The 26,282-nt window shown below is 45.6% G+C and overlaps 1 protein-coding gene across 2 annotated transcripts; it reads right to left on the bottom strand.

The window, feature by feature from the left end:
* Positions 1-3,949: 3,949 nt before the first annotated feature.
* Positions 3,950-15,815, bottom strand: arl1 (ADP-ribosylation factor-like 1). Of its 2 annotated transcripts, none has more exons than XM_055650522.1 (6): positions 15,662-15,815; positions 11,529-11,666; positions 10,290-10,371; positions 8,569-8,680; positions 6,244-6,422; positions 3,950-4,624 (listed from the first exon to the last, which is right to left on the bottom strand). In XM_055650522.1, exons 1-6 carry the CDS (start codon positions 15,663-15,665, stop codon positions 4,594-4,596), a joined length of 546 nt encoding a protein of 181 aa, XP_055506497.1. In that variant the 5' UTR covers positions 15,666-15,815; the 3' UTR covers positions 3,950-4,593. The 2 variants fall into 2 exon arrangements, with proteins under 2 accessions (XP_055506497.1, XP_055506496.1); XM_055650521.1 differs by lacking the exon at positions 15,662-15,815 and adding an exon at positions 14,582-14,588.
* Positions 15,816-26,282: the final 10,467 nt, after the last annotated feature.

Below are 26,282 nucleotides of genomic sequence, written 5' to 3' on the forward strand. Positions count from 1 at the left end.
GTCATCCTAAAGGAAGGATATTATTAAGCTGGAAAGAGTATAGCGAAGATTTATAAGAATGTTGCCAGGACTCGAGGGGAAAAATAGATCAGCCACGATCAAGTGACAGAGCAGACTCTATGGGCCGAATGGCCTCATCCTACTTATGGTTTATCGTCTTCAGGGGGTGGGCGACAGGGAGAGGTTAAGTAGGCTAGGACATCATTCCTGGGAGTTCTGGACGCCAACATTATCTTATGCAGGTATAAGAAAGCATGAGTGGAATAGATAAGGTAATACAGAATCTTTTACCCAGAGTAGGGGGGGGTTAAAAACTAGAGGGCATAGGTTTAAGATAAGAGGGGAAAGCTTTAATAGGAGCTAGAGGGGTAACTTTTTCACAGAGAGCATGGTAGACACAAAATGCTGGGGTAACTCAGTAGGACGGGCAGCATCACTGGAGAGAAGGAATGGGTGACATTTCTGGCCGAGACCCTTCTTTAGACTGATGTCAGGGGAGTGGGCGGGATAGTCTGAAGAAGGATCTCGACTCAAAATGACACCCATTCCTTCTCACCAATGATGCTGCCTGTCCCGCTGAGTTACTCCAGCATTTTGTGTCCACCTGTGGAACATCCGTTCATCTTGTCAACCAGAGTACACTCACTGGTATTGCTTTCTATCAGCCAACCAATCTCCAGAGCATCCCACTGTTACTCCCTACACCTCGAGCTTTCACTCTCTGCAATAATCCAATACAACACTTCTTCAATTATCTTCAAGTGTGTCACATCCACCACTTGTCACTTTGGATAGGATTAGAGGGATATGGCGGAATTTGTGCAGGTGGGATTAGTGTAGATGGGGCACGTTGGGCCTAAGGGCCTGTTTCCGTGCTGTAAGACTGACTTCCCCTGCACCACAGCAGGTTCAATTTATCACGTGCGAGTGCTAACAAAGTGAAATTATTTTTCTTACAAACAGTCCAGTAGAGTACGTATTGCCATACCCCTAATTCTCGATTAGCAAATGTACAAAAATAGTTTACTTATCCCGCATGCAAGAGGCACCATGTTTTCAAAGTCCACTCCAGTTCTTATGTGCGATGCCTGTTACAGGTAAGTTACTACTTTCATGAAACCACATGCACCTCATCTGATTACCTGAATATTTTTCCTCTGAATTTCCTAATATCTTTAATAAATAGTTTCTAACAATGACCCATTGCCTCAAATCCCTTTCTCAGAGTTGAGGAGATAGACTAGTCACAATCATTTGCTCTTCCTGTCCAAGCTCTGCATGCTGATGTGGATGGAAGTGTCAGATTAGCTCCCCTCCCATTGTGATTACCTGTGATTATCTTGCTCTGCAATTGATGCGGGTGTGTTGTTTAAATTCCAATGTTCTGGAAACTAGACCTTGGTGGCACAACCAGTCCAACCAGTTTGCAGGCTTTTCCTTGCTTCCTCAAGTCTCTGCCAGCTGTTTGACCTAAATTAAACAGAGTAACTCAGTGCTGAGTCACTAGTGCTGGATTTCTCTCCAGAGAAATTGGATGGGTGATGTTTCGGGTCAGGGCCCTTCTTCAGATGGGTTCCAGATGAGTTACTCCAGCAATTTGTGTCTATCTTTGGTATAATCCAGCATCTGCAGTTTTGTTTCTTCAGTTTGACAACCCACTCCCTTTTTCCCCACCATATATATTTCCTTTAAATTACAGTAAACACTTATGTTAACAGACCCTTTTACAACAGATTTTGGTTTTAGCGGGCGGTCTTACCGACAGCTGTCCACTCTGCCCCTGGCTTGCGCCACCTCTCCCCAGCTGCTTGCAGCCGCACCGGCCCCTACACCACCACCATCCTGCGCCTCTTCCAGGCCTACTTTAGAGTCATAGTGACGCAGGGTGGAAACAGGCCCTAGGCCCAAATTGCCCATACCGGCCAACAATGCCCTAGCTACACTAGTCCCATGTGCCTGTGCTTGGTCCATATCCCTCCAAGCCAAATGTACCTGTCTAACTGTTTCTTAAACGTTGGGATTGTCCCAGCCTCAACTACCTCATCTGGTAGCTTGTTCCATACACCCACCACCCTCTGTGTGGAAGACGTTACCCCTCAGATTCCCATTAAATCTTCCCTCGATTCTCCAACTCTGGGCAAGAGATTCTGTGCATCTACCCATTCTATTCCTCTCATGATTTTATACACCTCTATAAGATCACCCCTCATCCTCCTGCGCTCCATCTGATATGTTAATCTTCATCTCATCTGTCCACAAGACCTTTTTCCAGAACTCTGGTTGCTCTTTTAAGTACTTCCTGGAAAACTGTAATCTGGCCATCCTATTTTTGCGGCTAACGTGGGATTTGCATCTTGCAGTGTAGATGCTGTATTTCTGTTCATGAAGTCTTCTGCGGACAGTGGTCATTGACAAATCCACACCTGACTCCTGAAGTGTGTTTCTGATCTGTCGGACAGGTGTTTGGGGTATTTTCTATATTGAGAAAGAATTCTTCTGTCATCAGCTGTGGAGGTCTTCCTCGGCCTGCCAGTCCCTTTACGATTAGTAAGCTCACCAGTGCTCTCTTTCTTCTTAATGATGTTCCAAACAGTTGATTTTGGTAAGCCTATGGTATGGCTGATGTCTCTTAACAGTTTTAATCTTGTTTCTCAGTCTCATAATGGCTTCTTTGACTTTCATTGGCACGACTTTGGTCCTCATGTTGATAAACAGCAATAAAAGTTTCCAAAGGTGATGGAAAGACTGGAGGAACGACTAGGTGCTGAGAGCTCTCTTATACCTGCATTAAGTATGCTCTAGACTTTAGAAGATTGAGAGGGGATCTTATAGAAACTTACAAAATTCTTAAGGGGTTGGACAGGTCTAGATGCAGGAAGATTGTTCCCGATGTTAGGGATGTCCAGGACAAGGGGTCACAGCTTAAGGATAAGGGGGAAATCCTTTAAAACCGAGATGAGAATAACTTTTTTCACACAGAGAGTGGTGAATCTCTGGAACTTTCTGCCACAGAGGGTAGTTGAGGCCAGTTTATTGGCTATATTTAAGAGGGAGTTAGATGTGGCCCTTGTGGCTAAGGGGATCAGGGGGTATGGAGAGAAGGCAGGTACGGGATATTGAGTTGGATGATCAGCCATGATCATATTGAATGGCGGTGCAGGCTCGAAGGGCCGAATGGCCTACTCCTGCACCTAATTTCTATGTTTCTATGCATTTAAACACACCTGAGCAATTACAAACACCTGTGAAGGCATGTGTCCCAAACATTATGGTGCCCAGAAATGGGGGGGGGGGGGGGGGGGGGGACTATGTAAAAACGCAGCTGTAATTTCTACATGGTGAAACCAAAATGTATAAAAACACCTGACAATGTACACTTTAACCACATGTGATTTTTTTTCTATTACAAATCTCAAATGGTGGGGTACAGAGGCAAATAAATAAACAATGGGTCTTTGTCCCAAATATTATGGAGTGCACTGTACCTCTAGACTCAAGAACAGCTTCTTCCCTTCTGTTGTTAAAACTACTGAACAGTCCTCCCATAAGCTAGTGTAGTCCTGATCATCCAACCTACCTCATTGTGGACATTGTACTTACTTTTACCTGCACTTTCTCTGTAACTGTAAAGTTATAACACTATATTCTGCACTCTGTTCAAGAAAGAACTGCAGATGCTGGAAAAAATCGAAGGTAGACAAAAATAATGGAGAAACTCAGTGGGTGAGGCAGCATCGATGGAGAGAAGGAATAGGCGATGTTTCGGGTCGCCTATTCCTTCTCTCCATGTATTCTGCACTCTGGTATTTTTGTCTTTGCACTACGTGTTGTACTTGTGTGTGGTCTGATTATACTCATGTATAGTCTGATTCCCGCATAGCACGCAAACAAAGTTTTTCATTGTCTTGGTACACCTGACAATAATAAACCAATGCCAATATCCGTGTCCTCTGATTAATAATGGTATTTATTGGAGATATTTACAGATAGAGACTTTTTGCATTTAATCATGTTTTGAGGACCAAGAGAAACTGGGCTTAATGTAGCATTCTTTCCTGGATGGTCTTTGCTCTGTATGGATTATTTTGGACTTTTTAAAATTATTTTTGTTCTATTTTCCCCAGAATTCATAAACTTTGCACCTTAACAGAATGTTTAGACCACCTAGATGCTTTGCCAGGATAAAAACCTTTACAGGGACTGTTTAATTAAAGTGAACACAACATTTTAATAGTCTCCCTCTTCAGCTTTTAAAATTGTCCTTGAACATATCACAATCAAGCAAAGGAATGTTTTATTAGTTGTATTAACACGCCATTAAATCACAAACAGGAAATTAATGTAAACTAAAGTCTAACTCCCCTCTGTTAGTGTAGGAGTTCACACCCCTTTCGACCGAGTAGTTAAACTTGGAAAGAAATCCCAAAAGAGGAAAACCCCACATAAATACAATATATAAAAAAAAAACAGGAATAAATGCAGAACTCTGGAACAAATAATCCTTACGCATATTTAAAAGGCTTCTGGAGATGCAGGGGGTAAAGATCATAACGCTGACCGTTGCAATCTCGTGACAGGAAATTAACCAAGTTTTCATTGTCTACATTTCAAGGATTCAGCCAACCTATAGAAAAAGAGAAATGGTTTCATTTTAATGCAGATACGTTTTTAAAGTATCAGTCTGAAGAAGGGTCCCGACACGAAACAGAGTCTGTCCATTCCCCTCCACAGATGCTGCCCGACCTGCTGAGTTAAGTCCTATAAAGCTGCATCATAACTTTTTTTGGGGGGGAATTTATTTTATTAGAAGCAATTGTACGAGAATAAGGTAATCGACATGAAAGTTATACAATTTTCGTACAGCTTCATTTTTAACATGTCAGTAATCCACGTCTTCACTGTGGGAACTGTTGTCTTTTTCCAGAATTTCAGTAAGATTTTTTTCGCCGTTATTAGGGCTGCATCATAACTTCACGACGCCTAAACGCCAATCTATTGATCATCATTTTAAAATTTTCAATTGACCATCAGCAAAGCATCTGTTTCCAAGTGTTTCAAATTTCCTCTGTATTTTTTATTGTGTAGAATCCTATCAAACCCTGAATCACATTAACATTATGTGCTCCTGAAACGAGCTCACCCAAGGAGATGGAAACTAATCTATTAACACCATTCATCTTAAACTGACCGGATGACTTTAATCTACTTCACTGAAGACAATGCATTATCTTCAGTGAAGTAGATTAAAGTGAAGTAGATTAAAATCATCCAGTCAGTTTAAGATTAATGGCATTAATAGATTAGTTTCCATTTCCTCGGGTGAGCTGGTTTCAGGAAGAATCTGTGCAACCTTCCCTTGTAATCTAATCATTTAAAACAATATAGCATTCTAGTTATTCTACACTTCACCCTTAAAGAGACCAACCTCGAAATTCCATCTGGAATCACCCCAACTCTAACCCTACCTTAAAGAATGTATTACCGACACAACCCAGCATGCTTCCTCATTCATGCACTGGGAATACAGATCGGGGTTAGCCACTTAAATTCAGCTAGTACCAACAAACCTCTGAACATAGACAGTGCAGCACAGGAACAGGCCCTTTGACTCGTAATGTCCCTGCCGAAAATGATGTCGTTAAATTAATCTCATCTGCACGTGATCTATATCTCTCCATTTCCTGCATATCCGTGCGCATATCCAAAAGTATTTAAGGATTCTGGTACAAATGCAAGATGATAACCACTGACATAGGTGCTGGGTTACACAAAAGGGCACAAAGTGCTGGAGTGGAGCACAGTGGTGGAGCTTTAGAGTTTCTGCCTTACAGCACCAGAGACACGGGTTTGATCCTGATTGTGGGTGCGGTTTGTACAGTTTGCACGTTTGCTCCGATTTGTACAGAGTGCTCTGGTTTCCTCCCACATTCCAAAGACGTGTGGGTTTGCAGGTTAATTGGCTTTGCAAATTGTCCCTAGTGTGTAAGATAGAACTGGTCGGTGCGGACTCAGTGCGCCGAAGGGCTTGTTTCCACACTGTATCTCTAAACTAAACTAACTCAGCGGGTCAGGCAGCATCTCTGGAGAACGTAGACAGGTGACATCAGAAGAAGGGTCCCGACCCAAAATGTTGCCTGTCCATGTTCTCCAGAGATACTGTCTGACCTGCTGAGTTACTCCAGCACTTTGTGTAAATTGGACAGAACACTATCTAAAGGATAAACAATACGTTAATATAATTACCAGTCCATAGCTTCTTCCAGACCAATTCCTTTGGTTGCAGAGGTTTTGAATATCTGCCATTTCCGATCCTTCATGGCAGGGAGGCCGAGTGCGTTGGCCACCTCTGTGGGAGACAGAGCATGTTCCATGTCCTGCTTATTTGCAAACACCACTAGCACAGCCTTCTTCAGCTCTTCTTCCTGTAAGCAAGCAGTTCAGCTGTGATTAAACATCCACTTTTAATGTTTAGTTTAGGTTTTGATTGTCCTGAGGTACAGTGTTATGCTTTTGTATGCCTGGTATCCAGTCAAAGAAAAGACTTCTCAGCACGGTGGCACAGATGTAGAGCTGCTGCCTCACAACACCAGAGACCCGGGTTCGATCCTGACTATGGGTGCTGTCTGTACGGAGTTTGTACGTTCTCCCCATAAACTGTGTGGTTATTCTCCAGCAGCTCCAGTTTCCTCCCACACTCCAAAGATGGACAGGTTTGTATGCTAATTGGCTTGGGATAATTGAAAATCGTCCCTAGTGTGCTGTAAGATAGTGTTAGTGTGTGGGGATCACTGGTCGATGTGGACTTGAAGGGTTGTTTCCGTGCTGCATCTCAAAACAAAACTGTCTGAAGAAGTGTTCTGACCCGAAACGTAACCTATCCTTCCCTCCAGAGATGCAGCCTGACACGCTGAGTTACTCCAGCATTTTGCGTCTATCCAAAGAAAAGATGATACGTGAATACAATGAATCCTTGCACAGTTAAAGAGCACAATATTTTAGTACAAAGTTATAAAAAACTGGTCGGATTAAAGATAGTTCAAAGATATCCAATAGTAGATGGGAGGTCAGGACCACGCTCCAGCTGATGAGAGGGCCGTTTAGTTGCCCGATAACAGCTGAGAAGAACTATCTCTAAATCTGGACATATGCGTTTTCACATTTCTGTACTTCTTGCCTGATGGGAGAGGGGAGATGAGGGAGTGACCAGGATGAGACTGGCCCTTGGTTATGCTCGCGGCCTTGCCGTGGCAGCGTGATGTAGATGGAGACGATTGAAGGGAGGCTGGTTTTTGTGTGATCGTCCATAACATTCTGCAATGTGTTGCGGTCTTGGATGGATGACCATGGTGAACATGTAAATGCCAGGTATTACCAGGTTTTTGGCTGAAGGATCCGTTTCCACACTGCATGACTATGACATCTGGCAAATTCAAGCAAGGAGCCATCTCAGTGTTTAGGCCTTAGAATCCAAACATGCTGAACACATATCTAAGTTCTTTATAGAGGTACAGCATGGAAGCAGATCCTTTGGCTCAGTGAGTCCGCGCAGACCAGCCTGTACACTAACAGTATTTACACACTATGGACAATTTACAATTTCACCAAAGCAAATTAACCTGCAAATCCGTAGGTCTTTAGAGTGTGGGAGGAAACAGGAGCACCCAAAGAAAACTTACGTGGTCATAGGGAGAACGTACAAACTCCGTACAGACAGCACCCGAGGTCAGGATCGAACCCGGATCTCTGGCGCTGTAAGACAGCATCTCTACTGCTGTGCCAGAGTGCCACCCTTTTATGGTCACTATTCATGACCGTTTGCTATTGCTTGAATCTTAAATGCATCAGCACCTAAACACCCTCCTTCATCTCTCTGGTCAAGAATGATAGAGAGAGTTTTTGATAAAGAGTTGAATACTTTTGGACCAGGTATTTCAGTGACACTACCCTTCCCCACCAACATAAGTGTGATGAACAAAAAGGATTAAGAACTTTGGTGACAAAACTTCAGAAACTTTCACAAATGTACTAAATAGATGGTGAGCCATCAATGTAATTAAAAGGTTTATAACAAAGATAGACACAAAATGCAGACTCTGAGGAAGGGTCCCGACCTAAACGTCCCCTACCCCTTTTCTTCAGAGATGCTGCCTGATCTGTTGAGTTACTCAGGATTTTGTGTCTATCTTTGCTGAGCCATCAATCTGGGCAAAATATTGATTTGAATGGAAGGGTTTAGCAGTACAATAAAATTCATTGCAACCTCAGTCTAGAGTAACGCATGCTCTAGAGTCATAGTCACACAGCATGGAAACAGGCTCTTTGGCCCAACTTGTCCATGCTGACCAAGATACCCCATCTAAGCTCGCCCTATTTAGACAAGTTTATCCATATAATTGTCCAAGGTCTTTTTAAATGCTATTATTGTACCTGCCTCAAGTATTATTGTACTTGCCTAAACTAATACCAATATGCTGCCTGGCCCACAGAGTTCCTCCAGCAGCTTGTTTTTTGATTAGGCTGAGTAAATTCAAACAACTTTCAATGACACTTGTAAAGCAGTTTCCTCACCTCCAACATCGTAACAAGTTCTGACTTTGAGATCCCCATTCTTTCCTTGTCACAGCTGTCGACCACGTAGATGACGGCATCAGTGTTGGAGTAATAACAACGCCAGTAGGGGCTGAGGAAAGGAGAACATTTGATTCACAACACACACACTGAAATGATATCAACCTTCTGATACAGCAAAGCTCCATCACTATACTGGAAATAACTAAATTAATTGGTTTTAGTCATTGCACATGCAAAGGGTGGCACAGCGGTGGAGTTACTGCCTTACAGCGCCAGAGACCCGAGTTTGACCTTGACAACGGGTGCTGCCTGTGTGGAATTTGTACATTCTCTCTGTGACTGCGTGGGGTTTCTCCGGGTGCCACACTCCAAAGACGTACAGGTTTGGAGGCTAATTGGCTTCTCTAAATTATCCCTAGTGCGTGGAATAGAACTAGCATTCGGTGTGATCGCTGGTCGGCACAGACTCGGCGGGCCAAAAGGGCGTTTCTCTAAACTAAACTTAACATTGAACCTGGTAGAAAGGGAGGAACAAGTGGTTTATTGAGTCTGTCTGGCAGAGGAAACAAAGCAGCAGGTGTCTTGGATTTATACTCTGTTACAATGAGTGAATAACACTTCACTGATCACACATCAGGCCCATTTTTATCAGGACCAACCTTCACTTTAAGATAATACTCATAATTTCATAAGTTATTGGGGCAGAATTTGACCATTTGGCCCATCAAGTCTACTCCACCATTCAATTATGGCTGGTCTATCTTTTCCTCTCAACCCCAGTCTCATGCCTTCTTCCCATAACTCTTCCATGCTGTGTGACTATGACTCTAGAGCATACTAATGAAGAATCTGTCAATCTCTGCCTTAAAAATATCCATTGACTTGGCCTCCACAGCCGTCCGTAGTAACAAATTCCATAGATTCACCACCCTCCGGCTAACGAAATTCTTTGTCATCTCCTTTCTAAAGGTATGTTCTTTTATTCTGAGGCTGTGGCCTCCGACCCTAGACTCTCTGAACAACTTCAAAACTTTGCAAATAGTTCACAACTATTTTGCTGGATCATAATCCTGGACACCCTTCCCAACAACATTGTTAGTGTACCCACATTTTAACAGTTCACGGAGGCAGCCCACTTTTTGGGTCGGGTCTGATCGAGGGTCTCAACCCAAAACATATCTATTGGCTCCAGAAGTGCTGCCTGACCCACCACGTTACTCCAGCACTTTGCATCTTATTATGAGTCTTGCGTGTTTTTGATTTGTTTATATTTTTTGTGAATAACGTTTATTTTTGAAAATAAAATGTCACAAATTTAGTGGTGGAGGGGTCAGAGATGTATGATGTAAAGTAGATTCTTGGCCCAATTACTACGGTTTAAACGTGTAGGAAGCTACTGTAGATGCTGGTTTACACCGAAGATAGAATGCTGGAGTAACTCAACGGGGCGAGCAGCATCTCTGGAGAACATCTCTCCTCCCGTTGAGTTACTCCAGCATTGTGCGTCGTTCTAATTTTTTAAGCCAGCTTGCTCTTTAATTATCCATTTCTTGAATCCATATGCTGCAACCTTAGTTTATCTTACATGTTTAGCATGCAGCGAACAGTAAATAAATAAATAAATAAATACGCCTGATTGGCATGCACCAAAACTGCTGTCAAGGGGTAATCAATTTACAGAACTGTCAGTAATGTAGAAGGGAAAAATGCTTTCATACCGTATACTGGTCTGTCCACCCAGGTCCCACACTTGAAACTTAAGGTTCTTGAACGTCACAGTTTCAACATTGAAGCCAATTGCTGCAAAATTAGATTATTCCATTTTACATATAATGTATAAACAGACAGAGATCGCTGTGGTATTCGGTGTGGAAGGAGGGGGAGAGCAACAGAGCGATTTAAATAAAAACAAGAAACTTCAGATGCTATAATCTATACATCACTAAAACTCTGATCTTGTTATCTTCCGGTTTGGCGGTCTTCCTATCTGCGCAAAAACGGTTAGCAACAGCGCTACGATTTTTGCCAGTTCACTCACCGTTCTCCCGTGCTGCAAGTGTACCAAGTTTCGTTCTGATCAGTTGAATGTCGTAAAAGTTAGCGAGGTTTAAAAATCTTTAAAACCGCTCGTGCGCAGATCGATCTCTGCTCCAACAGCCTAGCCCACAGTCGGAGACCCAGCCCAGCCCCGAGTCGGAGACCCAGCCCAGCCCCGAGTCAGAGACCCAGCCCAGCCCGGAGTTGAAGATGTCGCCGATGTCGCCAAATGGAAAGTGAAGACTCTGATCCCGGCGGAGGAGAATGACCAGCGACCTCTGTGAGTCCCATTGCACCACCAATTCCAGCCACTACCTCTCTGGTCCCCGTCGCTGGCTCCTTCCCCCTCCCCTGTGATGCCCCCCTCTCCCCATGGTTCTTCCCCCGTCTTTTCTCCGAGCTTACTTCCCCCCCCCCCCCCACTCCCCGCCCCCACAAAAACCCCCCCCCCCCCCCCCCACCCCCCCCCCCCCCCCCCCCCCCCCCCCCCCCCCCCCCCCCCCCCCCCCCCCCCCCCCCCCCCCACACCCCACCCCCCCCCCCCCCCCCCCCCCCCCCCCCCCCCCCCCCCCCACCCTCACCCCCCCCCCCCCCCACACCACCCCCCCCCCCCCCCCCCCACGCACCCACACCACACAACACACCCACCCACCACACACACACACCCCCGTCCACACACCCCTCCCGCCCACATACACCTCTCACCTACAACACACACACTCACCACACACACCCCTCCCCCCACACCACCCTATCCCCCCTCCTACACCTCCCCGTCCACACACACCATCTCCCCTCCAAATGACAATAAATCACTCTTGACTCTTTAAGTATACAAACTTATAAATAAGCACCAACATTGCAAAAGTAGGTGTGTAATAGCTAACAGTCACAGCAGGGGGAGGTGGCAGAACACTTACTGGGGATCGTGGTAACGACTTCTCCCACCTGCAGCCTGTAGAGTATCGTGGTCTTGCCTGCTCCATCCAGACCCAAGATCAATATCCTCATTTCTCGTGTGCCAAACAGGCCGGAAACCAAGGTGGAGATCCACCCACCTGCAGTGAAACAGAACAGCACACGTTTACAGTTGAAGTCTTATTTCTGCAATCAGTTCAACCATCTAATATAACTTCTAAACCAATCATTAGTTGTCCCATTACAAACTCCACCCAACCATATGTCATCATCCCTTTTGTATGGTAGTGATCTCCCCATAGCACCACCATAACTACATTTAAGCCAGAAACACTGCATTGGTTGCAAAAGCAAAAAAGGTGGAAATACTGCGATTAAGCAGAATCCATGGAGAGTGAAAGTGTTAATCTCTCGCGTCTCAACTTTGAATCAATGGTCACATTGCCATTGAAATTTTAGAGATGAAAATTCTAAATTCAATATAGCGATTGAGTTTTAAGCATGAAAATAAGTCCTTTGTCTCATCAAGCCCACACCGACCAGCGATCACATATTCACCACTTTCTCATCCTAGGGATAATTTACAGAAGCCGATTAATCTACAAACCTGAATGTTTTTGAGATGTGGGAGAAAATCAGAGCATCCGGAGGAAACGTCTCCGAAGAACATGTATTGGTGACGTTTCAGATCTGAAGAAGGGTCCTGACTCGAAACGTCACCTACCCATATTCTTCAGAGATGCTGCCTGACCCGCCAAGTTACTCCAGCATTTTGGGTTCTTCCTTTTTCATCTTTCCTACAATTGGTTTGTTATATTGTTTTTACAACGTGTTGTGATCACAGCTTTATCAATATTCTGAGCTTATCACCGAATCATACAACACAAGATGAGGGCATTTACCCTTGGCCAAAATAAATGGCAGCAGGTTCACTCACTTGCACTTTGGCAGGATAAACACTTAACCTCAGGGTTGTTCACCCAGAACAACGACTACTTCTTCACAAGATAACCCTAAATGTACTATAGAAACAAGAAACTGCACATGCCTGGTTTACATAAAGGACACGCAGAGTAACTCAGCGGGTCAGGCAGTATCTCTGGAGAACATGGACAGACGATGTTTTGGGTTGGGACCCTTCTTCAGGTGATTGACGGAAGGAGGGGGGGGTGGGAGTGGAGAAAAGGGGTGGGGGCTGTAGGTGATTGAATTCTCAAATGTTAGGTAATCAATGTTCAAAACATAATATTGTGCTTTGCAAAACATCTGTGTTTGTGGTTTAAGCTTTTTCCAATTCAACCAGTGTTTCATTGAACAGTCAGCACCTTACATCTGAATGGAGCCAGACTAGGTATGGAGACGCATGACAATTTGAGGCAGGGTTGAACGGATACTGAAGGTGGATCTGATGCTCAAGCCCTTTCCTACGTCCGTGGCAAACTGAATGCACTGAAAACAGCAAAAAGCTTCCTTTCCGACTCTCTCCAGATTGCAACCTTTATCAAAACACTAATTCACTCAATTATGAAAACTCACTCTTCTGAAAAGTACAGGTAACAACTGAAAATGTAATTATTAATTTAAGTCATTGTTCTTCCCTCGGTCAAAGCACAGCAATTAGCAATGTATATTTATGCCAAAGTACAACATCCGGACTTCATCAGAGTATTGAGTATAGATGTTGGGAAGTCATGTTACAGTTGTACAAGACATTGGTGACGCCACATTTAGAGTATTGTGTTCAGTTTAAGTCACCGTTTTATAGGAAACGTGTCAAGCTGGAAAAGGGCAGATAAGATTTACAAAGATGTTGCCAGGAGGGCCTGAGCTATAGGGAAAGATTGAGCAGGCTAGGACTTTATTCCTTGGAGCGCAGGAGTATGAGGGGTGATCTTATAGAGGTGTACAAGATCATGGGGAATAGAACAGGTAGATACACAGTCTTTTGCCCAAAGTAGAGGAATCAAGAACCAGGGCACATTGTTTTAAGGTGATGGGGAAGAGATTTAATAGGAACACAAACTATTTTTTTTTACACAAAGTGTGGCGTGTATATATGGAACAAGCTGCTAGAGGAGGTAGTTGAGGCAGGTACTATCTTAACGTTTAAGAGGCAATTGGACAGGTACATGGATAGGGTAGGCTGAGAGGGATATGGGCTGGTCGGCGTGGGCAAGATGGGCCGAAGGGCCTATTTGCATGCTGTATGACTTTATGGCCATATTTAAAATTAAAATAGCTTTTGCCAATGTGCTTAAATCTCCATTTCTTCCGCCCTTTCTGGTTGACTTCATAAAGTTATAGAGTCACACAGCATGGAAACTGGTCCTGTGGTCCAACGCCCTTGCTGACCAAGGTACACCATCTAAGCTAGTCCCATAGCTGTAGCTCAGTAATCAGCAGCCACCTCTTTGGAGTCAGATTGTTGCGGAGTCCACTTAAGAAACAGCAACAGAAGCAGGCCACACTTCAAGCCTGCTCCACCATTCATGACTAATCTGATTTTGGGGGAGTCCAGAACCAGGGGCCACAGTTTAAGAATAAGGAGTAAACCATTTAGAACGGAGATGAAGAAACACTTTTTCTCACAGAGAGTGGTGAGTCTGTGGAATTCTCTGCCTCAGAGGGCGATGGAGGCAGGTTCTCTGAATGCTTTCAAGAGAGAGCTCGATAGGGCTCTTAAAAATAGCGGAGTCAGGTGATATGGGGAGAAGGCAGGAACGGGGTATTGATTGGGGGTTATCAGCCATGATCACATTGAATGGCGGTGCTGGCTCAAAGGGCCAAATGGCCTACTCCTGCACCTATTGTCTGAGCAAGAAATCTAGTAGAGATATCAATTCTTCACTAAGAATCTTGCACCCTCCCCTCATCTATCTCCCCCTCCCTCTCCCCCTCATTTACCCATGTCTCTCTCTCTCTACCTTCCCCCTCCCTTCTCTCTCCTTCCATTCCCTCTCTCCTTCACTCATACATGTTTCTTTCCCCATGTATCCCTTTCTCCCCTCCCTCACACCCATTCTCTCCATCCCCTCTCTACCCATCCCTCACTCACCCATGTCTCCCTTCTCTCCTTTCCCACATTCCCCTCCCCTCCTTAGTCCTCCCACCCCCTCACTCACCCATGTCCCCTTCTCTCCTCTCCCTTTATCACTCACCCTCACCTCTATCTCTCCCTCCCACTCACCCATGTCCCCCCCTCTCTTCCCCGTTACTCATCACCCCCCACTCTCTCCCTTCCTCACCTGTCCCTCTCCAACCATGTCTCCCTCTACTCTCACACCTTTCGCATTCCCCTCCCTCACCCATGTCTGCCTCTCACTCCCTTCATTCACTCACCCACCCTTTCTTTCCCATTCCCCCTCACCCTCTCCTCTCCAATCCCATGTCTCCCCCTCACCCCATCTCTCTCTCTCATCCCCCACCTCTCTCTCCCCTCTCCCCCTTGACTCTCTCTCCCTCACTCCCCATCTCTCCCCCCCTCACCCCATCTCTCTCTCAATCACCATCTCTCCCCTCCCCATCTCCCCTCACCCCCATCTCTCCCCCCTCACCCCCATCTCTCCCCTTCACTCACCCCCATCTCTCACCCCATCTCTCCCCCTTCACTCACCCCATCTCTCCCCTTCACTCACTCAGGTCTCTCCCCTCTCTCACCCCCTTCCCTCACCCCATCTCTCTCTCTCTCCCTCACTCTCCCCATGTCTCTCTCCCTCACTCACCCCCATCGCTCCCCCTCACTCACACCCCCCTCACTCTCCCCTCTCTCCCCTCACTCACCCCATCTCTCTCCCCCTCACCTCCCCCATCTCCTCTCACCCCCATCAAGTCCCCCTCACCCCCATCGCTCCCCCTCACTCACCCCGATCTCTCACCCCCCTCACTCCCTCAACCCCATCTCTCCCCCTCACTCACCCAGGTCTCTGCCCTTCACTCACCCCCATCTCCCCTCACTCCCATGTCTCCCCCTCACTCACTCACCCCGATCTCTCCCCTTCACTCACCCCCATCTCTCTCTCCCTCACTCACCCCCCATCTCTCCCCCTCACTCACCCCCATCTCTCCCCTTCACTCACTCCCCCTCACTCACCCCCATCTCTCCCTCTCTCCCCCCCCATCTCTCCCCCTCACTCACCCATGTCTCCCTCCGACGTGGCCGTCACTCGCGGCTGCACGCGCAATCGACGGTAGTCCACCAACACCGCTCGCAGATTCGCGCCCAGCAGCGAAGCGACGTCAAACAATTCAGTTTTCAAAAAAATAAAAACAAGTAGCTGAAAAATTCTGCTTAATTTGTTTCACTCGATCACCGTTAGCAAAATCGATGAGGAATAAACATCTTGAAATCCACTGCAACCGATTCGTGCCGGGGAGGGGGCGGGGCTGGGCACCCCGTCACGTGATGCGGTACAGGCGTTGAAGCCGGTCTGTGTGTCACGTGCCGAGGGAGACGCTATAGGGCAGCACGTGACCAATAGACAGGATGTTGAAGCCGCCCCGTGAGTCACGTCCCGGGGGAGCAGCTGGACTGGGCGGCACGTGATCAGGATTTGACACTAAAGGCCCGTTCTGGGCGTCACGTGACCGGCACCCCAGATGCCAGGTTGGGCGTCACGTGTGTGGGGCCGGTTGCGGGGACGGCTGGCGGCCACTGGGGGGCGCTGCAGGCGGGTTTCCCGCTGGAACAGGTTTAGTTTAGTTCAGTTTATTAGTGCCATGTGTACCGAGGTACAGTAAAAAGCCGTTTGTTGCATGTTATCCAGTCAGCTGAAAGACTATACATGGGTACTATCAAGCCGTCCACAATGGAATTACGTTTAGTGCAGGATAAAGTCCGATCGAATTGTTTAGGAGTCTTCAATGAGGTAGATGGGAGGTCATGACCACACTCTAGTTGGTGATAGGATGGATCAGTTGCCTGATAACAGCTGGGAAGAAATTATCCCTGAATCGGGAGGTGTGCGTATTCACACTTCTGCACCTCTTGCCTGATGGGAGAGAGTAGAAGAGGGAGAGACTGGTCCTTGATTATGCCGGGGGCCTTGCCGAGGCAGTGTGAATGGAGTCAATGGAAGAGAGGTCTTGATGACTCTGGGATGGTCTGGGCTGTGTCCACAATTCTCTGTAATTTCATGAGGACTTGGATGGATGGAGATTTTCCCAAACCATGCTGTGGTGCATCATGATAAAATGCTTTCTATGGTGCACCTGTAGAAGTTGGTGAGAGTTGTTGGGAACATGCCGAACGTACCTAAGCCTTCGGGGGAAGTAGAAGCATTGGTGTGCTTCCTTGGCCATTGCTTCGATATGGCTGGTCTCGCACAAGTTGAAGTTCTCTCAGGAACTTGAAAATTTCAACCAACTGTAATTTGGCGCCGTCAATGTATGTGTACCGCTTCACTTACTGAAGCCAATCACTATTTCCTTTGTCTGCTGATATTGAGCTAAAGGTTGGTGTCTACTGAGTCCATGTCGACCATCAATGACCCATTCACACTAGTTCAATGTTACCCCACTTTGTCATCCACTCCCTCTACCTACTAGGGGCAATATAGAGAGATTCAGATTCAATTTTAATTGTCATTGTCAGTGTACAGTACAGAGACAACGAAATGCTAGAGAGGCTATTTAACGTACAAACTGCATGACTATGGGATGTGGGAGAGAAACCGGAGCACCAGGTTGCGAGTCTCTCAATCTCCTTTATTTACTCCATCTCGTCATTATTTGATATCCTGCCCACTACGGTGGTGTCGTCTACGAATTTGTAAATTGAATTGGATTTGTACTGGCTGCACAATCATGGATGTATAAGGAGTAAAGAAGGGGGCTGAGAGGCACCCTTGCGGAGCACCAGTGTTGAGTATTGTAGAGGATTTGTCCCCTATCCTCACTGATTGGGGTCAGTTGGTCATGAAGTCGAGGATCCAGTTGCAGATAGGTGTGCTGAGTCCAGGTTTCACGGATTTGGTGATGAGCTCAGATGGGATAATGCTATGAAAAGCCGAGCTGTCGTCTATGAATAGATGTCCAATGTAGGTGCCTCTCTTATCCTGGTCCTGGAAGGAGTGTTGGGCCAGGGGGATGGCATCAGTCATGGACCTGTCATGGTGGTAGGCGAACTTCAGTGGGTCAAGGCTTCTTGATAGACAGCACGTCTGCGGGATGTGGGAGGAAACCGGAGCACCCGAAGGAAACCCATGTGGTCACAGGGAGTACGTGCAAACTTCACACAGACAGCACCCGAAGAGCAGGATGGAACCTAGGTGTTTGACACTGTGAGGCAGCAGCATTACCCACTGCGCCACGTGCCGTCCAAATCTAACGGAAACCCCTGGAGACTTTGCGCCCCACCAAAGGTTTCCATGCGGTTCCCGGAGGTTGCAGGTGGTTGCCGGAGGTTGCAGGTAGTGGAAGCAGGTAGGGAGACTGACGGGAACCTCCGGGAACCGCTCGGAAACCTTGGGTGGGGCGCAGAGTCTCCAGAGATTTCCGTTCAGGTTTCCTAAGTGGGACAGGAGCATTACAGAGCCAGAGACCCAGGATCGATCCTGACCACAGGTGGTGTCTGCACGGTGATTGTACATTCTCCCCGTGACCGCGTGAGTTTTCTCCTGGTGCTCTGGTTTCCTCGTACATCCCAAAGACGTGCGAGGTGAAATGGCTTTTGTAAATTGCCCCTAGTGTGTCAAGAGAGGATGGGGTAGCATAGAACTAGTGTGAATGGGTGATCGATGCTCGCCGTGAACTCGGTAAGTCGAAGGACCCGGTCCTATGCTGTAAATTTCAATCAATCAATCTAAGATTGTGTTGACTGTAACTAAGGCACAAATTTGCTGGAGTAACTCAGCGGGTCAGGCAGCATAGAAACATAGAAAATAGGTGCAGGAGTAGGCCATTCGGCCCTTCGAGCCTGCACCGCCATTCAATATAATCATGGCTGATCATCCAACTCAATATCCCGTACCTGCCTTCTCTCCATACCCCCTGATCCCCTTAGCCACAAGGGCCACATCTAACTCCCTCTTAAATATAGCCAATGAATTGGCCTCAATTACCTTCTGTGGCAGAGAATTCCCGAGATTCACCACTCTCTGTGTGAAAAATGTTTTTCTCATCTCGGTCCTAAAAGACTTCCTCCTTATCCTTAAACTGTGACCCCTTGTTCTGGACTTCCCCAACATCGGGAACAATCTTCTTGCATCTAGCCTGTCCAACAGCATCTCTGAAGAACATGGATAGGTGATGTTTCAGGTCAGGACCCTTCTTCAGACTAAATGTGGAGGAGTGTGGAGAGACCATACCCTCACCACAATCTATCCCCCAACCCCCACCGGCACTTTGGGTCCTTTTTGGTCAACCAGCATATGCAGGTGCATGTTTCTCCATGTTAGTTGTAACTGATTGACTTGTGGTGTGCCCTATTCACAATTCATACGATAATTGGGCCACTGACAATATTTTCTCAAGTAAAAGATTTCAGTAACAAGTGGTCCAGAGCCAAAATCATTAGGGGATTTACTTCTTAAAATAATCACATTTATGTTCCTGGGGAAGAAAACAAGTAATACTATGATATAAAACAACTTCCCTAGCCATGAGTTACTTGTGCAGATAATTTTCCCCTTTTCAGCTATCGAAATAGATCTGGTCAAACAGTTGAGTTCAGTTTTTATTAGCTTAATCGACAGTAAACTGGATCACAAACTTGACTCTTTGTTCATGGATCTCGCTTTTCATTCTGAAATCCATACTTGCAACATCAACATCAAATTACACTCCACAGTCAACTGAGGGAGTGATCAGGTAAGGAAATACGTAGACAGTCAGAACCTTTTTCCCAGGGTGTAAATATCAAAGATTGGAGGGCACAGCTTTAAGGTGAGAGGGGCAAAGTTTAAAGGAGATGTGTGGTGCAAGTTTTATTACACAGTGAGTCATGGGTGCCTGGAACGCGCTGCCAGGGGCGATGATAGAGGCAGACATGATAGTGATGGTTAAGAGGCTTTTGGATCGGCACAAAAATATGCAGGGAATGGAGGGATATGGATCACAAGCAGGCAGAGGAGATCAGTTTATCTTGACATCATTTTCGGAATAGATATGGTGGGCCGAAGGGCCTGTTTCTGTGCTGTACTGTTCTGTGTTCTATGTTACACATGCGGGGCACTGCGATGGGCAATTGTGGAGGGAACATAAATTAAGCAGTACTCTCGTAAAAGAGCGCAGTGGGGGCAGCATTGGAGAGATTTAGACAATATATTGCACATCTCTGAATGTGCCATTGGAAGGGAAAATGGTGTTGAAACAATGCAATTTGGGAGTTTACCAAAGAATACAACATAGGTGATGCTAAAGATAGACACGAAGTGCTAGTGTAACAGCGCGTTAGGCAGCATCTCTGGAGTGACTTTTGGAGTTGGGACCCATCTTCAGACTCGACCCAAAACGTCACCCATCCATTTTTCTCCAGAGATACTGTCCTGACTCGTTTATTTACTCCAGCACTTCGTATCTTATCATCTGCAGTTCTTTGTTTCTACTTGGGTGATGTTAGATAATTCCAAATCTAACATTACACCCCAGTTCGAGTTTGCATCTGATTTTGGGGTGGGCACCTTTCTTTAGAAAGATAACAAGTTGCTGGAGAGAAGGCCAGGGAAATTTGCGGGGAATTAACGAAAGGAGAGAGTGGGAAAGCTGGGATTTTTTTTCCATTTTTGCTGAGGAAGTTTAACAATGGTGCACAAAGGCACTAAGGGGTTTGATAAAGTACATAATGAGATAATCCATTCAAAAGCCGCAGGATTGGTAATCGGAGGACGCAGGTTGGCAAAGGTGAGGAGAAATGTTTTGGCACAGCGGATTATTGTGAGCTGGGATGTGGTGGAAGCAGATACGATGAGAATTGAAGGAAATTGGATACATGCTTGGGGAAAAGCTTTGCAAGGCTGTGCAGAGAGAGCAGATAGCTGGGACTCCTTGGAAAGATCTTTGAATTAACTGGGTCATTTGGCTGAATGGTTTGTTTGCGCTAGATATTTTTGTGCTATGTATAATAAGTAATAACACAGCAATTAATAGGGTTACAGCAATAGCAGGGTAAAGCATGAATGCTGGAGGAACTCAGCAGGTCAGGCAGCATCTGTGGAGTTTTCTACTCCACATTTAGTACAGCTCCACCAGATAAATAAATCCTGTCTATTAATTTTAAACTTTCAACGCTAGACTAGTAGAGAAACACTATAGTTTAGAGATACAGTGTGCTCTGGTTTCCTCCCACATCCCAAAGGTTTGTAGGTTAATTGGCCTCTGTCAATTGCCCCCAGTGTATAGGAGAGAGCCAGTGTGAACGTTGGCGAGGAGGGCTGAAGGGCTTGTTTCCTTGCCCTATCTCTAAACTAAACTAACTTAACTAAACTAAATGAAATGTGGAGTAGGAAACTGCTAATGTCAGCTTGAATTTGTTTAATGTGGAATAAGCTGTCAAAGGATTTTCTTTTTTGTAACTGCTTCATGTGATGTTTAATGGTGAAGTTTTTCTGCAAATCTTTTCTCTTTACTGGAACAGTTGGGGGGGAAGACAGGGCTGATAGATTTATTTGAACATGGCTGGCAATGTACACAGTTATTGCCCATTCCTAATTGCTTATAACTGGACGAGAGGCATGGATACCTCAGGCCCTCGAGCGCTGGCAACAACCCTATAAATCAAGGCACAAGGAACTGCAGAGTTTACCAAATAAGGCACAAAGTGCTGGAGTAACTTAGTGTGTCAGACAGGATCTCTGGAGAACATGGACGGGTGACGTTTCGGGATGGGTCTGAAGAAAGGTCCCAAACTGTAACAGTGGAACAGTTTTCACCATGCTCTCCAGAGATGCTGCCTGACCGCTGAGTTTCTTCCCCGCACTTTGTCTTTATTTCCTCGTAAATTAAGAATTTTAGTGTCCAATTATCCTCCTGTCAGAAACCATCCTATCACCAAGTAGAGAGCAGCCCTGACCTCCCTTCTACCTCTTTGGAGACCCTCGGGCTATCTTTAATCGGACTTTACTGGACTTTATCTTGTACTATGCATTACCAAAGAAGGTAGTTGAGGCAGGTACAATAATAACATTTAAAATATATCTCAGATATTTGGGCAGGTACATGGGTCAAACGCGGGCAGGTGGGACTAGCGTAGATGGGGCAATTTGGTCGGTGTGGACGAGTTGGGATGAAGGACCTGTTTCCGTGCGGTGAGACTCTAAGATTGTAAGGTTCAACTCCTAGCTCTACGGAGATTATTTCCCTGCAGAGGCTGCCGCCCTCTGCTGCTAACTCTATGTATTGCTGCTTAGCCAACAATCGAACAGTAGAAATTGAAAATCAAAGAAACCTGCAGATGCTTGAAATATGAAGTAAAACAATAAAATGCTGGAAACACATGGCAGGTCAGGCAGCATCTGTGGAGCGAGGGGAGGGGTGCGTAGAGCAAATAGGACGATGGGTGAAACCATCTCTCTCCCACCTTATACGCAATTGAAAAATGACGATAAACTTCCCCATCACACTCAAAAGTCAAGCGTGTCAAGAGTGTTTAATTGTCATCTGTAATTACAATAGAATATTGAAAATCTTTCGTCCAGCAGCTTAAAAGGTCTTTATTCACAATATTCATATAACATCATATATTTAAAAAAACAATAAATTAAAAAACTCCAATATTAGTACAAAAAGCCTGAATTCCTTAGTGCAACCAAAACAATTGATAGCTTGCAGTTTAGTCTTTTGTAGTCAGTCTGAAGAAGTGTCCCGACCTGAAACGTCACCTATCCATGTTCTCTGGAGATGCTGCCTGACCTGCTGAGTTACTCAGCATTTTGTGTCCTGTTGTGTAAATCAGCATCTGCAGTTCTTTGTTTTCACTTCTAATGTTTTTCAGTTTTCTCTGTGTCTGTCCTGCCAAGTCAGGTTTACTCGTCACATACACATCTGAGATGTGCAGTGAAATGAAAAGTGGCAATGCTTGCGGATTTGTGCAAAAAACTACAAAACAGAATGGAACAGAATCACATATTCACATACCAAATATTTGGGGGAGGAAAAAAAAGAAAAAAACAGCAATTTTAAAAAGACACCACGCAACAGTAGATTGGTACAGTAAAGTTAGTTCCTGGTGAGATAAGAGTTTACAGTCCTAATGGCCTCTGGGAAGAAACTCCTTCTCATCCTCTCCGTTTTCACAGCGTGGCAACGGAGGCGTTTGCCTGACCGTTGCAGCTGGAACAGTCTGTTGCTGGGGTGGGAGGGGTCTCCCATGATCTTGTTGGCTCTGGAGTTGCACCTTCTGATGTTTAGTTCCTGCAGGGGGGGCGAGTGTAGTTCCCATAAGAGTGTAGGTCACAGGGTATTCAAACTTAATTATTCGAAGAAGGCAAGCAAAACTTTAACGTGTAAAACGTTTAAGTGTAAAAATTTATCAGCGCACAGGAAAGATTTTATTAAAGGATCTGGATTTACTGCTGTAAAATATATGGGTGCAGGTATAGGTAGAGGGATATGGGCCAAATGCAGGCAGACGGGATTAGCCCTGTATGCCAACTTGGTCAGCATTGACTAGGTAACTACAACCCCCCACTCCCCTTCTCCTTCCCTCTCCTCCCCCCGCTCCACCCCCCCCCCCTCCCCCTCACTATTCCCCACCTGGACTCGAACCTATTTCTCCCCTGCCTCTCCACTTACATTTCTTCCTCCAGCTCCACAATTTAAAACTCTTCAACACTTTTGTCTCACACCTTCTGTCTATTCATCCGCAGCTTTTGCCCAATCATCTGCCTATCAAATACCTTCCCTTACCTGCATCCATCTATGACCAGCCTTGATTTATCCTGCCCCTCGCTGCTTCCAGCTTTGTTTCTCCCCCACACAATCACTCCGAAGAAACGTCCTGACCCGAAACGTCCTACAGGGATACTACCTGACCCGCTGAGTTACTTCAGCACTTTGTGTCTTTTCTTGAACTTAGTTTTAGTTTAGTTTTTATAGGGATATAGGGAGAAGGCATGCACGGGTTATTGATTGGGAATGATCAGCCATGATCACAATGAATGGGGTGCTGGCTCGAAGGGCTGAATAGCCTCCTCCTGCACCTATTTTCTATGTTTCTATAGATACAGAGTGGAAACAAGCCCATCAGCCTACCGAGTCCACACTGACCTGCAATCCCCATACACTAGTTCTATCCTACACACCAGGAATAATTTACAGAAGTCAATTAACCTACAAACACATCTTTTGGAATGTGGGAGGGAACCGGTGCATCCAGAGGAAACCCACACGGTCACAGAGAGAACGTGCAAACTCCATACAGACAGCACCCACAGTCAGGATCAAACCAGGGTGAGGAAGCGGCTCTACCACAGCACCACTGTGCTGCCTGCCTCTTAAACTATTGTTCAACTAGATAGTGTACAAAATTGTGAGAGGACTAGATCGGGTAGATGCACAGTCTCTTGCCCAGAGTAGAGGAATCAAGGACCAGAGGACATAGGTTCAAGGTGAAGGGGAAAAGATTTAATAGGAATCCAAGGGGTATTTTTTTCACACAAATGGTGGTGGGTGTATGGAACATGCTGCCAGAGGAGGTAGTTGAGGCAGGGACTATCCCAATGTTTAAGAGACAGTTAGACAGGTTACATGGATAGGACAGGTTTGGAGGGATATGGACCAAGTGCAGGCAAGTAGGACTAGTGTACCTGGGATATTTTTGGCCGGTGTGGGCAAGTTGGGCTGAAGGGCCTGTTTCCACACTCTGACTCTATGACTAGATAACACGATTTAAGCAGCCCCCTGTTTCTAACCAGGTGGCTTAGATTTAGACTTCTAACATCAGTGAACTTGATCAGGTGTGGGAACTGCTTCTGCCTACTGATTGTTCTCCAACTCAATGGAGAACATGAAATGTGGAAGTTTACCAGGTACGGGATGGTAAAGGGAACTTGTATTGTTCACTGTTAAATATCTGCGATAGATCAGCCTAAACCTGCAGAATGTCCTTCTCTGTCCGGAGGGTTTCTTGGCTATTCACAAAGCATTTTAGTTTAGTTTATTATTGTCTTTAGTTTCTTGTTCACATCATGTACCGAGGTACTGGGAAAAACTTTTTTGTTGCGTGCTATCCAGTCAGCGGAAAGACTATACATGATTACAATTGAGCTGCCCATGGTGTACAGATACAGGATAAAGGGAATAATAAGGAGCAAGATAAATGCACCTCACCCGGCCTGAGAACCGCACTTTGAGGGGGACATGCGGAGGGATTTTAAGTGCGTTCTTGTAATTATGACTGGATTAAAGGAGGTACCAGACTACACCAGTCACCAGAAAATTGGATGTGGACCTGTACTCACACATATGTAATTTACAATTTATAATTCACACAGTTCTGGCTTAACACAAAGTTTCATTTGAAATGTTTTCTCCTAAAGACTTTGCAATCTCGGATGAGTTTGTGTGCCGTGTTTACGGTTGTGTTTCCGGCTTGGAGTTGTGCCAACTCTCGGGGAACAGAAAAGGAACCATAAGATTCCGATGTGTCAGTTCCCACCCCATGTGATAGATATAAATATTCAACCACACAGCACCACCATGTGTCCTCGATACTGTTTTAGATCATAAAAGCTGTGAAAAGTCCATTGATAGTTTCTGAAGACTTGTGACTCTGTCATGTCATTATTGCTGAATGATATTGACTCGGCAAAATTCCTTCCAGAATGTTCTGGCTGTCCGTGCAACATTTTAACAGTTACCAGAATATGCACACTCAATGAAAATCAATAAATGGTGGATGCTGGAAATCTAAATGGGCAGGAGATACTTAATATGTCCAACGGGTCAGGCAGTATCCGTGGGTCGAGGAGCTGAATTCACATATCGAGATAAAGACCTTTCTGTTACAAGACTCTGCACATTCAATGTTGTTGCATTTTGGGGACGATAGGTATCTAGTTTGAATCTAATACATAAAAGCATGAGAGGCGTAGATAGGATAGACAGTCAGAACCTTTATCCCAGGGTGGAAATGTCAAAGACTGGAGTGCACAGCCTTAAGGTGAGAGGGGCAAAGTTTAAATGGGATGCATGGGGCAAGTTTTTTACACTGAAAGTGGTGGGTGCCCAGAACACGCTTCCTGTGGTGGTGGTGGAGGGAGATATGACAGAGGCTTTTAGATAGGCACATGGATATGCAGGGAGTTGATACGGATTATATGCAGGCAGAGGAGATTGGTTTCACAAAGCATCATGTTCGGCATGGACATTGTGGGGTTAAGGGGCTGTTCCCCTACTGTCCCCGTTCTGTGTTCTACGAATGAGCAACTCTGCCACTGAATTTCTCAATGGGAGACTGTGCCCTTGGTTTCATTGAGACAAATGGAATGATTGTGTGGGGAAGTGGGTGGTAGTTAAGTCAAGGCCCCATCTGGCCATTTAGGTAAATAGGAATACACAGACTCATGAACGTGCAACCCACACACAAGACAGACAACTCTACTGCAGTTTACAGAAGCCAATTAACCTACAAACCCGCACATTGCTGGAACATGGGAGGAAACCGGAGCACCCGGAGGAAAGCTATGCGGTCACAGGGAAAACATGCAAACTCCACAAAGACAGCATCCGAGGTCAGGATTAAGTTTGAATTTGAGATTGAGTTTAGTTTATTGTCATGTGTACCTGAAGTACAGTGAAAAGCTTTTGTTGTGTGCTAGCCA

The sequence above is a fragment of the Leucoraja erinacea genome, chromosome 19 (assembly GCF_028641065.1).
Source record: "Leucoraja erinacea ecotype New England chromosome 19, Leri_hhj_1, whole genome shotgun sequence".
NCBI classification, from domain to species: Eukaryota; Metazoa; Chordata; class Chondrichthyes; order Rajiformes; family Rajidae; genus Leucoraja; species Leucoraja erinaceus.

Bases quoted from the DNA above. Each gene is read 5' to 3' on its own strand.
- arl1 (XM_055650522.1), bottom strand. The intron at 8,681-10,289 runs GTATGAAAGCAT...TCCTTTCCTCAG, and splicing joins GGTGGACAGACCAGTATACG to CCCCTACTGGCGTTGTTATT. The intron at 6,423-8,568 runs GTGAGGAAACTG...GCTTGCTTACAG, and splicing joins AACTTGTTACGATGTTGGAG to GAAGAAGAGCTGAAGAAGGC.